The sequence below is a fragment of the Lactuca virosa genome, chromosome 9, assembly GCF_052849685.1.
Source record: "Lactuca virosa cultivar CGN04683 chromosome 9, Lactuca_virosa_CGN04683_v6, whole genome shotgun sequence".
Classification (NCBI taxonomy): Eukaryota; Viridiplantae; Streptophyta; class Magnoliopsida; order Asterales; family Asteraceae; genus Lactuca; species Lactuca virosa.
Genome location: NC_136434.1, coordinates 89,554,618 through 89,570,741, shown reverse-complemented (window position 1 = coordinate 89,570,741; position 16,124 = coordinate 89,554,618). Strand labels below are relative to the sequence as shown.

The following is a 16,124-nucleotide window of genomic DNA, read 5'->3' as shown; positions in this document are numbered from 1 at the left end:
GTCGGATGAAGAAGTTATGAATTTTTAACGGACCAACCCTGTCCCGGCCTGTTAAAAATATAACTTTTAAAATAAAGTCAAAATTAGCCGACGGAATCTAAACGAAAGTTGTAGAGTACGTTCCCGCCTACGCGTGGATATAAAGAACGTCGAAAACGGAGCTCGTATGCGAAAGTTATTATTTTTAGAAGTCGGGAAGGAAAATTGCGAAATCTGCAAGGAGGTGGTGACGTGGCCAAATCTCAGCCGTTGCTTGCTGAGCACGGCCTCGCATCCGATGATCGCCACGAAGCCTTGCATACGCGCCGCGTCCGAGGTTGGGAACGCCCAGCGTACCGTTAGCCTTATCCCTTCCGTGTCCGATGTGCGAGCCAGCTGGTGCGAAGCTGGCACCCTATCCGAAGTACGCCCCGCGTAAGCCAAGGACTACGCCCCGCGTACGTCCGAGGCTGGCGCCTATAAAAGGGCTGCGAAGGCTGCCGAGGAAATCACACAAAACTCATTCTTTCTCTCACTACTTTCTCTCTCTAACCCATTTTAACCCCCTAAACCCTAGGAAAAATCCCTAGCACCCTAAGGAAGCCCCGAGGCTCCCGGAGTCCCGAGAAAATGGGTCTTTTGGTTCGGAAACGCTGCTCCGAGCAAAGCCCGGTTTTCTTTAAAATCCGCTGTACGTGAGCTACGCCTACGCAATTTTTAATATAACTTCTAAATAATTATAGTAATGTTATTAGGTCCTTAAAAAAATTATTTGGGCTATTATTATGAGTTATATTGAGTGTTATTTAACGCTTATATAATAATAATAATAGCTAGACTATTAATTAGTCACGGTTAACGTTAAAACTAAACTCTAGTGGTATTAATACTAGGTTTTGGTCAAGGAAAAATTGTTTTGAGATAACGAAGTGTTGTTCAAGTACCGAGTCACCACCTAATCAGGTGAGTGCATAGTTACTTTCATCTTACACATATATATGAAATATTTTATATAAATTACGTGCTATGTGTGCATATTATCTGAATACTTGCTGCCTATGCCGATGAAAGATTTTTATACATGTTTTAAATGATTTAAACTGTATATGTATTTTATATCTACAAAAATGTTGGGGTAAAACATGGGTAGATGTAATAAGACGATGTGTGATAAAATGATGAGAGGTCTCGATGTTGTTGTTGTTGTTGATTCTGTCATCTAGCGGAGTATGGATGACAACCACAGACTCTTCTAGACAGTCCGGTGGAACGCTAGCAGGCTCGCAACCTGTAGGTGTTTGTGAACGATGTGTTCACCGGTGTACTCCATCCCCCTCATGGTTGCCTTTAGGACATTTATTGCTGAGGAACCCCCTTAGCAGTAGTGTCCATCCCGATGATGATCCTTAGGCTAGGTCCCTTATGATAGGTGTTTAGGGACGTAAAGTGAGGATAACGGGAACGGGTAATCGGGTTATTGTTGGTTGATGAAATTAATAAACTTATTTATTGTGGGTTGAAAACCCTATGTGCTCACCAGGCTCCCAAGCCTGACCCACTCAGTTTCATGTATTACAGGTAGTGGCGCTCGAGCATAGATGTGATGTTTTGGATGAGGGATTACGGATATAGGCCTGTAGATATGAAATAATGTAGTAAGGCTTATATTGTATTGTTTATGCTTTTGATCTGTATCGAACATGACATCCCGAGTCTTTTAATGAAATACATTTCTTTGGAAATGCTTTTGATAAATCTTTATCATATTTTGTTTTGGGACAAATTCCGCAACACTTTTATTTAAAATGTTACTCTGATTTTCAAACAAGCATAAATAAAATCGGTCTTTTCTGGCCGTGAAAATGGGGATGTCACACGAGATTTCATTCTTCATTTGTTTTATTTTAATTAATAGAACTATTATACATTACATTGGGGGGATTCCAGAGATACAACACACAATTTTATTTAAATAATAAAACTACTATACATACTGGTGGTAGCCAGGGTTTTCAAATAGAACATACTATATGTACCAGTGATAGCCATGGTTTTCAAACAAAACATTCTACATAGAGGTTTTCATACAGAATTCATCATACAATACATCTAGCAGTAACCAAGCATACAAACTAATATGTTTTATATACTACAACCGGATACAATAACAAACATTCATAGTTAGCTCTATAACTCTTTAGTTTATGCATCGGGGTTACGTATGAAGAATACTCGATAGACCGTGGGATATGTGGTTTCCGCCTCATTTCCTGTTCCTTGTTTGGTTGTGGGCTTAGGGCAGATGCATATAACCAACTGTCTGTTCGATATTGGTTTATACGTGACTAGCATGAACTAAGTGGTTATAGAAGGAACTGGTATTACCATACTTTTACTAAAGAAAATATTGGATTTTCTTGGAAAAACATGCGAACATTTTTACAGAGTCATCAACAGGTTTTCATTACAAAAACATCGCTTATGAACTCACCAGCTTTATGCTGATACTCTTTCAAAACTGCTTGTATTCTCAGGAAATCAGTAGACAGGTACCTCCTGGAGTTTTGAGAAAACGGAGCGTATAGAGTCACATCTTTTTCTTTTGATTATACTTTTGATGTATAAAAACAATAATTAAACAAATGTACATATATTCTAGGGATAAGGATATTGAGAAATAGGAGTAAGAGACTAATAGGACTTAGTCAAAGTACTTACTTGGATAAAGCGTTAAAACGTTTTAGCATGGAGAATTCCAAGAAAGGGTAGTTACCAATCCAAAGCAATACCTAACTGAGTAAGACTCAGAGTCCGAGTACCGATACCGAGATAGCAGAGATGAGCCGAGTACCTTATGCTTCCGTTGTTGGCTCGGTCATGTATGCTATGACGTGTACTCGCCTTAATGTGGCCTTCGCTTTGAGCATGGTCAGCAGATATCAAGGGAATCCTGGTAGAGCACATTGGACTGCGGTAAAGAACATTCTTACGTACATGCGGAGGACTAAGGGATGAGTTCTTATCCTCGGTGGGAGTGAAGACTTGAGAGTGAGAGGGTATAGTGACGCCAGTTTTCAGACCGACCGAGATAATTTTCGCTCTCAGTCGGGCTGGGTCTTTACCCTGAATGGAGGAGCAGTGACATGGAAAAGTTCCAAGCAGGAGACCGTAGCTGATTCAACGTACGAATCAGAGTGCATAGCAGCAAGCGAAGCGTCGAATGAGGCAATATGGCCAAAGAACTTCATCAGAGACCTTGGAGTTGTACCTTCCATAAAAGAGCCTATGGAGATTTTCTGTGATAACGAATGTGCGGTTGCCTTGACCAAGGAACCGAGGGATCATGGCAGATCCAGACATATCGACAGAAAATACCACTTTATTAGACATCGGGTAGAAGAGGGACTCCTCGTAGTGAAGAGGGTATCGTCATAGGATAACCCAACAGATCCCCTTACGAAGGGACTGAGTAGGGTTAAGCACTTGCAGCATGCTAGGAGTATTGGGTTGAAGGACGATATTAGTTTTAGTGATTAGATAGCTTTTAGAAACTTGTAATTAACATTTGATGATTAAATAAAGGAGTATTATTTATAAGTAATGTTATTGTCTTGTGTTAATTATTTACTATTGTTTCACTTTGCATGTTTTGACTTCCTAAATAATAAGATTATTTAATCTATCCACAGTCAATCATACGTTGGAAGTAAGTATGAAAGAAGACTGTCATGAATTGGCTTGTAGATTGTCTAAGCGTTTAGACATGGCAAAAGTTTGCTGCAACGTTCATGACTTCTTCTGAAATAAGATTTGAGTATTGGATTAAACCCGCGCTCACATGAATCACTTCATGAAATTTAATCTCGAGTGATTGTGAGACGATAATATCATATAGTCTTTAAACCTAGATATATGAGTTGTTGTTTACGAGTTGGTTGTGCATTGATAATGCGTAAACGCATCAGTAACTTGATGTTATAAAGCACATTGTTGTGTATGATTTGATGAGTAAATAGTACAAGCATATAAGTCAAAGTTTATCTGTTTCTTTTATCCTAAGAGGTTAAAAGCAATATCTTGGGCCCCTCGATGATTTGGTTTGACTTATGTGTCGGGCCCGGTCAGGACTAAGTTGATGTGTTCAATTAAGTTCTATGTCAGACAAATCAGAAATCGGGAAACAAACTGCTGGATAATAAGTATGACTATGTTCCATGTATTTGTCCGCATGATATCTTGAGAACGGAGGGCTATACGATCCCTTATCTAAATGATGTGTCAGAGTTCGACAGCGGCTTTTGAGAGCTACGATTGCTAATCGGATTTTGAAGTCGTACTTGCATTTATAGTTATTAGACTTATCCAAGTGGGAGACTGTTGGATTAGGTGTCTAAGCCCATAACTATATTTGGTATGTACTTGACCCGATAGTAGCATGGTCCTTTTGGGTTGCCTAAAAGAGAAATCATATTATTTAATTGATATTGGTTAAGAATTAATTTAGATTAATTTTGTGGTCAAAAGAGATTAATTAAATTAAGGGGACTGATATTGTAATTATGTGATAATTTCAAAATGGGCTGAGGATCCCAATGGATAGGGGTGGACGAAATCTTATGGATAGCCCATAAGGATTTCGTCCATGATAAGGATTCTGGAAGGATCTTATGGGCTGCTTGGAGCCTAAGCAACCGGATAAGGTCTTTGACTGAAACCCTAATTCTTCAGCTATATAAGGAACCTCTTGGCATCACATTTTCGGCTACCAGAAACCCTAGAAGGATCTTAGAGCTGATTTTGAGCGTCCTCCTTTCTCTCTCTCTCTCTCTCTCATATTCTCCAACTTGCTCTTGGTGTTTGTGATCGATTAGAGGTATTACACTTGTGATACTAAAGCTCTCAAAGGTTAAAGATCAAGCTACAATTGAAAGGTAACATCCTAACTTAGTTTTAGCTATGATTTTCGATTTTATGTATGCTAGATTAGGGTTTGCAAGCTTTGGATGATTATTGCATGTACAATTAGAAAAACCAGATCCAAAGCTTTAGGGTTTGCATGTGCACCATAGGATTGTTGTTTTGCTCAAAACCCATCACAAAATCATAGTTTTTTTTTCATTTTTAGAGGAATAAAAGTAGTTTCTAAATAACCATGAGTCATAAAAACATTGTCTCACAACATATCATAAAAATCAGACTATCAAAACATAATCTCCCTTAAATCAGAAAACTACTGGATGATGTGTACCGTCATGTATTCGCCTTGCCCGGGGTCCTCAAAAGTACCTGAAATATTTAAATCCACACCGTAAGCCAAAGCTTAGTGAGTTTCCCAAAATACCTTACACAACAATACACATACAATGCATGCATACAAGGCCTGCAACACGAGGCTGGACCTCCATCTGAAGCCTACAACATCCAAGTCAGGCCTCTCTTATTGGGCCTACAGTATGAACTAGACCACCCGGGTCTCTTATCCTGCAACACACAACTGGGCCGCCTTATCCCAACCACAATATATCGATATATACAAATAACAATAACAAGCAAACACACGTATTCATAACAAATCTACCAGTCTAACAGATCACTACACCATATTAACATCCTAACATACAAATGATATATACTATAATACAAAGTATAGTAAGAAAACTCACCTCACAGATGAAAGCAGGAATCCCTACCACTCGTCACACCCAATAAACCGGTATCATATCCACGCAGACAAATAAGGGTAAATTCTCAATCTAAGACCTGCACCCTAAAGTGTGACCTCAAGTCAAACTTAGTAAAAAATTCAATGGTCAAAAAATCAACATTTGAGTCACCACGCCGTAGCCAACACAATGGCCACGTCGTGGTGGCTAAACGCCAAAACAGTTGCGAAATCCCTCGCCGCCAGATCGTGGCATCAATATTGCCACGCTGTGCTAACGTACTGACCAACTTAATTCTTTAAGCTCTTAATCCTTATTTTCACTGCTCCAAAGCTCAAATTTGGATTGATTAAGGACATGCATGGATAAAGTTTCCAACTTTATCCATTCTCTAACCTCTAGAATAGATCTTAAACACTAACTAAAAAAAGGACCAAGTGACCTAGAAAACTCATGCATGGTTGATTTATGATCAAGATACAAACTTTATGGGACCATAAGGTCCAAAACCTATCATAAATCTTATCCAAAGTTTTGGAGTTGCTTCAACCTCCAAGGATTCATTTCCAAAAGCCAAAAAGGGACTTAATCACATCATAAGCAACCCATAGAATGGAAAGGTATGAACTTTACAACTTATGGAGGCTAGGGATTGATGTAGAAGCATCCCTCAAGAACAAGTCATACCCCAAACTTGAATCACCCTCTCTTTCTTCAAGGAACCTTGAAAGGCCAAGAACACACACTTTTTCACCAAGAACACACACACACACACTAGGGTTTCTCTCAAATGGATGGAGGCTGGAGATGAGAGAAAACCCTAACCATAAAGTTGTTTAAATAACGCTCAAGACCCGAATTTTGGGTTTCTCATTTTGTCGCCGCCACGCCGTGGCCATTGCATGACCACATCGTGGTGATTAAAAACATGCCTTCCTTGTAGAGCGCAACCACGTCATGGTAAGCCTCATCACCACGTCGTGGCACCCTTATTCAATAAAAATCCTCAAAATTAAAATGGTTGGGTCTCAAGAGCAATACCTAGAAATAAATGTTACAAATAAGAAGAAAAAGAGAGATTGATCCCTAATTGGACGCAAGAGAAATCGGTAACGGCTTTGCCTAAAGTTCGTTCTTGAGTTAAAGGATTTGAGAGAAACGATATTTTGGCTTATTTAGGATGGAGTTCTTGATAACTTGGGACAAGGTCTTCATTTATATAGAGAGAGGTCTGATAGAGTATACAAAGATGTCTGATAGAGTGGGGGCATTGGGAAGTGGGGGAGTTGAAGATGGAGTTATGGGATGTTAAAGATAGAGTTGTTAGTGTCAGGGGAAACCCATTTCCATCATGGGCGAGAAAGGGATGAAATAACTGTAAATAGAGACTTTACACGGCTAGGATCAAAAATCGAAACAAATCAAATGGTTATGATTTGTTTGCTGGTTTTTAATCGACCGTTGTTAGTAATATATATATATATATATATATATATATATATATATATATATATATATATATAAGTTTAATAGAGAACCATTATTAATCAAAGAACCAATCCAAAACGTCAAAAAATTTGAAGCGATCGACGGCCAAATGAAGGGTTGTAGATATGTACATTGGACTCGCATGCACCCGATTATACCAAAAACCCACTTCCTTTTTTAGTTTTATTTTTTTAGGCCATCTTTTTTTGTCGAAAACAAACCCGAATATACCGTTGTTTATGATTTTTCGTCCTCTTTAAATAGATATCGATAATGATGTATAAAAAACAAACAACTTTTTTTTTCAAAAAAATCCATTTCATTTTTTTGTTTTATTTAAAAGTTAAGGTCTATTTTTTTCCAAAAAGAATAATAAATATATCAAAATTCATATTTTTTGGTACTCTTTAAACATAGATTCATAATGATGTAAAAAAACATTGTTTTTTTCAAAATTTCAGTTTAGATTCACATTGTAAATCTGCTGAAAACTGGATTATATTCAACTCAGATTCATAGTGTGAGTAATAGTAAGTCAGATTCACATTGTGAATTCTGAAAACAAATTTATATAAAGTTCAGATTCACAATGTGAATAAATTCATTTGTTGATTTTACAAAACTAATTTACAAGAAATCAAAACAATAAAATATTATAAAATTACATGAAAATATATTTCGATTTATATGTAAATTTCACTAAATTAATTTGTGAATGATCAAAGAATTGAAATAGTAAGTCAGATTTACATTTTGATTGTTAAAACTGAAACAGTTCAGATTCACATTGTGAATCTGAACAGATCAATGTGTTTTTTTATCGCTGTTTATGTCTATTAATAGATGACAAAAATTGAGATTTTTGATATATGTCGTTTTTTTTTTTGGATAAAACATAAACCTAAATATTGCACTAAAAAAACAACAAAATGAATTAGTTTTTCTAGAAAAAAAGTTTGTTTTCTATGTATTAATATTGATATCTATAGAAAGAGGATAAATATTAAGAATTTTTGTATATTCATTTTTTTTTTCGATAAAAAGCATGGTTTAAAAAAAATTTAAACGAAAAAATGTGGTGAATTTTTTGGTATAATCTGGTGTATGTGCGTTCAATGTACAAATCTACAATCATTCCCTTGGCCGTTGATCATTATGATTTATGATGTTTACGATTGGTTCTTTGGTTGTTTGTCTTTAAAAATAGGATGAAATTAAATTCATTTTCATGAAGGAAAATTCAAGATTACCATAATAGCCTTTTTTATGCCACTATCAGCCACCGTCAACACCATTACCACCACCACCCATCGCCACCACCCCCATCCCCATTGCTACCACCACCGCCACCACATCCTCCACCATCACCCATCACCACCATCATCACCGCCACCACCACCACCGTCACCACTTCCACCACTGCCACCACCCACCACCATCATCGCCACCACCCACCGCCACCACCGTCGTCGCCACCGTTATCGCCACCACTATCTCCATCACCACTCACCACTACTGTCACCACCACCATTTACTATATTTATAATTTATATAATATATCTTTACATATAAGTTATAAAACAAAGTATCAAGCAAAAAAAGAAGGATAATTCTGTCATTTTATATCTCCAATTCTTGTTTTTGCCAACCAAACAAAATATGAAATTAAATTGCAATTACTGACAAATTCCAATTCTTTTGGAAATATTCTACGAACCAAACACCATCTTAATGTTTTGTAAATTAATTTTTTTTAAGTCGAACACATAAACGATGTAACAGAGAATCAACTTATCAAAAACATCTTGTTTTAGTTAACACATAAAAAAAAATAACTCATCAAAAACTTTTTATTTAAGTTAATAAATACTTTTAATATTCTCTTATTCAAACACCTAAAATATCTTATTACCGTTGTGTAATAAGTCAATAAACACTTCAAATAAACATCTCAAACGCCATTATAGCATGGGGACCAAACTTGTAATTTATTTTTAATATGATTTCACGCCTTTATGTTTTTGAAAAAGAAAAAAAAGAGGTAAGTTGTACACCCTCGATGTTGATGTCGCACTAGCTGAGTGCCACTGCCCCACTCAGTTATTGCGACATTCCCCAATATCTATATGAGAGGTTAATCGTAGAAAACTAATAATTTTCCATTCCAAGGTTAGACCGGTAGACCTTCTTGTGTAAAACCATTAACATTTATATATATATATATATATATATATATATATATATATATATATATATATATATAAACCATTTTCTTGGTTGGGTTCTAGTTATTTTTATATTTTTTGTATTTATTAGGATTTCCTTGCTTAAACATCAACCAAATTCCAAAACCCAATTAACAAATTTTGTTATTTTTACTTTTCGTTTCCATGTATGCCCGATGAATAGCAGTATTCTGTGCAGGGTATCTAGAAAAGAAAAAGCGATCGAAGAAATAAATTGAGTTTAGGAACATGTACTTTTCAACGTCTGTGAGCTTCTAAAGTTTAACTTTTTATTAGTAAACTGCACGAGATGCATAAAACTCCCAGCTGTTCTTCACCATTGTTATCCAACCACCTATATAAAAGTCCCATCTCGTTCCATCTACCAAAAGTTTCAGCAACTTCTACACGTGTATAGTCAAGAACCAATTAGCCATGGCTACAGAAGCAAAAGATCTCAGAAAACTGAACCTCGATGCACCATTATTATCAACAAGACGACCCAACGCACTAACCAGTCATGTGAACTCACGACGTGCATCTTGGGACTCACGTAATAGGGTTCCGTTTTCATGGGAACTAAGTGCAGGTAAGCCCAAGGACGCCGGAACTGATCAAGTCCCCGATGATTTTCCAATCCCACCACCACCGGGAAGAAAACTTGCGGAGAATGATCAATATGATGGTGATGACGACTTCTCAGATGCCATCGATACATTTTCATTGTCTGCAGCCATAGACATGGTGGAGTCAGCAGAGATGGCGAAACGGAGTACTGGTAACATGTTAGCAGGCATGAGTTTGGAGCCATGTGGGAATGAGTCGCCTAGTTTCATCATTCAGAGGTTTCTTTCTGATGCTAAAGCTCTTGCTATTTCATCTGGTCTACCAATTGCGAAGAACATTAGTAATCAACAGGAGAAGTCATGTAAGCCTCAAATTATCCACACTTCGCCTAAAGGGTGTGGGTTAGGACTCGATGCTTTGTTCCCTTGGCGTACAAAGCACAGGCCTAGGCCTAGGCCGCCTTGTGGTGTTAAAAGTCCGGTTAGAGTGACAGCTGCTAGCGTTAAATCTCAATGGGGTTTCAAGCCTAAGCCAAAGTAGATATAGATGATTCCATTGGTTTGTAGTTTTAGTGAAAATGGTGCGTGTACTGTTTTCTTTTGAAACCGGAAACTGAATTCATTCACAAACGAGTAAGTTGAGTATAGAAACCTAATGTCGCACATCGATATGAGATTGAAAGTCCATATCTTTAGATTGACGTTATGTAAAGTCTAACCGGTTCGGATGCAAATTGTGGATGATTGTATGCAAAGAGTTTTATTTGTACAAATTAAAACTACTTACAATTGGAAATTAGTTGTGTTTTCTTTTATCATTTTTTGACTGGTATATCTATTGCTAAATAAATCTGATGTGTTTATAAAAAACTTCACTTTCGTGCTTTTGAGCGTGTGCGGCAAAATTAGCTGATAGCGGGTAACTTGTAGCTTGTAGCGTTTTGTTTAACGCTAAATGAAGTAACATTTGGATTTAGAACGTTTTGTTTAAACTAAACGCTAGAAGCTTGTAGTGTCAAACAAGATTTTCTATTCAAAACAGAGCTTTTTGTCAAACGCTAGAAACTAGAAGCTCTCAAACACTCTTAAACGCTTCGTGTCGAACACGTCCTATATTAAAAATCATTTTAATAGTGGAGAATTCAACGACCACCAATTTCATAATCTTTGTGGCTCTAAATGTTCTCATACATTCCAATAAAATGGAAAATACAACATCATCCACACTCTTTTAAGCATCCACAATACATTGAACTATATGGAATTCAATTAATTGTCACATCATCAATTATATATTTCATACAACTCTTAATTTTTACTATAATGCATGAAACTCTACAAAGCTAAATGGAACATTACAAAAGCTAATTTATAATATTTTTTTAAGAACTAGAAAACATTTTTTTTTCATTGAATAGTTCAATGACTATTGGAGTCCAAATTCATTGAATGTCAATATGACAACTTACAATGATAGAGTTTCATCAATTGAATTACAACCCTGCCCACCTTGGCTGATATCCTAAAAGGACTAATGAATCTGGGGCCCTGCTTGTCCTGCTTCTGAAATCGGATGACCCTTTCCAAGGTGACACCTTCAGAAGCACCGAATCTCCCACCTGAAACTCGAGGTCTGAACGTCGTCGGTCTGCATAACTCTTCTATCAGCTTTGCGTGACTCGCAGCCTATCGCGCACCTGCTGAATCAACTTAGTGGTCTTGAGTACCACCTCAGTAATCCCTATGACTCGATGCCCCACCTCCCTCCCCCCAACAAATCGGGGTCTTGCACCTTCTTCCATACAACATCTAGAAAGACAATCGGTCGATACTGGCTTGATAATTGTTGTTGTAGGAGAACTTGGCCAGTGGAAGGTAAGTATCCCAACTTCCTCCGAAATCCAACACACAAGCCCGGAGCATATTTTCGAGCGTCTGAATCCTTCACTCATTTTGGCCGTCGGTCTGAGGATTGTATGTTGTAATAAAATGCAACTGAGTACCTAACTCCTCATGAAACTTCCTCCAAAATCTGGAGGTGAAACGAACATCCCGATCCGAAACCACCGAAACTGGCACCCCGTGCCGAACTACCACCTCCCGAACATAGATGTTAGCTAACTTCTTAGCGGATATGCTCTCGGAAATCGGTATGGAATGCGAACTCTTGGTCAATCTATCAACGATGACCCAGATAGAATCAACACCTCATACCGTCCATGGAAATTTTGTAATGAAATCCATGGTAATCTTTTCTCACTTCCACATGGGAATGGGTAAGGGTTGCATTTTGCCGTGGGGTCTCTGATGCTCAACTTTGACTTTCCTGCAAGTCAGGCATCGCTCAACAAACCAAGATATCTCCCTCTTCGTACAGGGTCATCGATAGCTCAACCTCATATCTCTGTACATCTTTGTGGCCCCCGGATGGATATAAAACTTTGACTTATGTGCCTCCTCCAGAATTGTCTGTCTCACCCCAACTGATGTCGGAACCCAAACTCTACCACACTGAGTCAACTACCCCCTGACTGTCTCTGACAACTAAGAGAACTTGTCCCCTAATCCGCTCGGCCTTCCAATTTTCCTTTTTCAATCCCTCCACATGAGCCTTCTTGATCAAATCCATCAAAGGCGAAGTGACAATCATCCTCAATCAGATATTACTGATAGAAGAACACACGGCCTTGCGGCTCAAAGCATCAACCACCACATTGTCCTTCCCAGGGTGGTACAAAATCTCACAATCAGAATCCTTTACCACATCCAACCATCTCCGCTACCACATATTCATATTCGGCAGAATCCTTTAGATAGTACACCGAACCCCATAAAAATAGTGCCTCCATATCTTGAGGGCAAAAACCACAGCCTCCAAATTCAAATCATGCGTAGGGTAGTTTGCCTCATTAGGCTTCAGCTGCCTCGAAGCGTACGCAATCACGTGACCCCTCTGCATAAGAACGACTCCCAAACCCGAAATAGAGGCGTCACAATAAACCACAAAATCATCCAAACCCTCATGAAGCGCAAGAATTGGGGCCTCACACAATCTATGCCTCAGAGTCTTAAAAGCCAACTGTTGATCAGGCCCCCACCAAAAAGTCACATTCTTCTTTGTTAAACGAGTCAAGGGCACAACAATCTTGGAGAAATTCCGAATAAATCTCCGCTAATACCATGCGAGACCTAGGAAACTCCGAATCTCATATGGGGTTCTCGGAACCTTCCATCGCTTCACAACCTCAATCTTGGCCGGTTCGACCAATATACCTTTCTGGTTCACGATGTGCCCCAAAAATTGCACCTCAAGCAACCAAAACTCACACTTGGAGACCTTGGCATAAAGCCTCTCCCTCCTCAGGGTCTCCAACACCTCCCTAATTGTTCCTCATGTTGCTCCTTGGTCTTAAAGTAGACCAGAATATCATCAATGAATATATTCACAGACTGATCCAACATCGACCTCCAGACCCGGTTCATGAGATCGATGAACGTTGCTGGTGCATTGGTGAGCCCAAATGGCATCACCACAAACTCGTAATGACCATAAAGAGTCCTGAAGACTGTCTTCTACACATCATCCTCCCTGGCCCTCATATGATGGTACCCCAACCGTAAATCCATCTTGGAGAACCAAAATGCACCCTGAAGCTGGTCAAACGAATCGTCAATCATTGGGAGTAGGTAACGATTCTTCACCGTTAACTTATTCAACTCCCGGTAATCAATGCACATTCCGTGTGATCCTTTTTTTCACAAACAAAATTGGTGCTCCCCACGGAGAACTGTTCAGACAAATAAAATAATTGTCTAGCAGTTCTTGAAGCTGCGTAGAAAACTCCTACATCTCAGGTGGCTCCAGGTGATATGGCGCCTTGGCTATCAGAGCCGGCACCATACCAGATCAATCTGAAACTCAACCTGCCTCTCAGGAGGCACTCCTGGTAAATCCTCGGGAAATACATCGGGGAAATCCCGCACAATGGGCACCCTACCCAACTACGACGTGTCCATAACTCGGGTGTCTGCAACATAAGCTCGGAACCCAGAATAACCCTATTGTAGATATCTCCTGGCCCTCGCAGCTAAACAGATAGTTGGACCATGCGAAGCTCTCGCGCCAGGAATAACCAGTTCTCCCCAACTTAGGGTTCGAACTCTCACTAATTGCCGCTCAAAATCAATCATGGCCCCATTGGGGCGCAACCAATCCATCCCGATGATAACCTTCGATCCTATCAAGGGAATCGACACCAAATCAATAGAGAACCTCTCACTGAATAGATTCATGACACAACCACGGTGAATCCTCGACACACTCACAGTTCGGTCATCTGCGATCTCTACCTCCAGTTGAGAATCCAATGTACTCAGAGCATCACAAAACTTCTTGCTAAGCGCAAGATATACGAAGGATCAGGTAGCCCCCGAATCAAACAAAACATGAGCAGTCATACCGTTGACCAAAAAGGCCCCTATATAGAATCAAGCATAACATGAGCATGAAATAAAGAAGGCAATAAAATATAGGGGTAAGACACATACCAATAACCACATCCAGCACTACACGGGCCTCATCGGTGGTCCGCAGAAAAGCCCTGCTCTTCACTACTGGTGCCTCTGTCTTGGCCTGACGGCCCTTAGTGATCCTCAAAGTGGAAGGCACAGGCCTGACGGTCATCACTGCTACTCCTGACAGAGGCCTTTTTATGACCGGTCTGATTGCAATGGAAGCAAATCAGAGCACTCCTGACGACCATCACTGCTACTCCATACAATCTTGGCCAAAGGAGAGAAAGTGTTGGATCCAAAGTCTTGAAAGCAAAGTCACCTCCTTGATGATCCTCCTTCACAAACAAGAAAGCTCACAACTCACTCAAAAGATCAAAATATTCAAAATACGCTAGGGTTAGCAAGATTGGTCGATTCTAGGAGTGGAGGTTGATAAGAAGAAAGGTTTTGAGGTTATAATGGTGCTTAAATAGTGCACAACACAAACCCTAAATATTAGGGTTTGGTCTAACACTGCGTACACCTTGCGTACATGCACAGGGCTAGGTACACCTAGCGTACCAAGGTGTACACCCAACGTATCTATGTTGCGCCCAAATTTTACGAAAATGCCATTGGGGGACCAATTTTGCAAACCAATCACAAACCAAGGGTCAAAAATGAATACCTAAAAATTTTAGATGTTACAGTCACGACGTGAAAATGGGTTTTCCATAGCTTAATGGATTCAGCCCTTAAATCATTAAGCCATTCACTTATTCCTTCCAAAAGGCTTTCTAATGTCCAATACTACCTAAAGATCGATGCTTTTCAGCCATGCATGTCCATTGTGAGTCTAAAGCTCAAAATAAGTCAAAAATGGAGAAACATCACCAAGGATCTCATGCATGGGTTTGATACACTAGCAAATTCTAGATCTAAACCATATGACACTCAAAGGACCTCAAGGATCCATAAAGTTGCCTACTTTATGGAATCCCACCATTTCAACTTGCTCAAACTTGAAGATAAATGGACAAAAGCTTAGATCTAGAGACCTAGAGTAATAAAGTTTTGGTATTGAACACTTACAAAGGGCCAAAGATGCCCAAATGAAGTCCCCAAAGCTTGACAATACGTTCACAACACTACCAATGCCTTCTTTTTCCTTCAAAAGCAACCAAAAGCACCAACATGAGCTCAAAATGGAGGAGGGAAAATTAGGGTTTCTTCAAGGGGCTTAGGAGGTGATGGAGGATGAGGGTGAAGGAAACCCTAGCCCCTCACTTCCTTTAAATAGGGTCCAAGTCCGAAAATTAGGGTTTGCCCCTGATCAGATGTCACGTCGTGACCATCATAGTGTCACGTCGTCGTGACACTTAAATGAGACTTCTCGTTTTTCGCAGCCATGTCACGACGTGAAGATGTTTCCCTCACGTCGTGACCCACCCAAAACTCATATTTTACTTAAAATTTCATACCTTGAGGATCCGGATGTTACATATGGTCCATGTAATTTCCTATTTATCTAATTAACGAGATAAATCAGTTTATGGGAAAATAATATATTTCAATATTCTTAGTGGTTGTTATATGTATGTTAGGTAGTTTTCAAACAAATTATACATAAACCGAAGAAAAAAGACATTAGAATGAAATTGAAATCATGAAAAAGGCAAATGTGTAGAGTATATATACTAGTTTTTACA

The 16,124-nt window shown here is 39.0% G+C and overlaps 1 protein-coding gene across 1 annotated transcript; it reads left to right on the top strand.

Annotated features, from left to right (window-relative positions):
- Positions 1–9,790: 9,790 nt before the first annotated feature.
- On the top strand, positions 9,791–10,462 carry LOC145139499 (uncharacterized). Its single transcript, XM_079073302.1, has one exon. The coding sequence runs from the start codon at positions 9,791–9,793 to the stop codon at positions 10,460–10,462; it is 672 nt and encodes a 223-aa protein (XP_078929428.1).
- Positions 10,463–16,124: the final 5,662 nt, after the last annotated feature.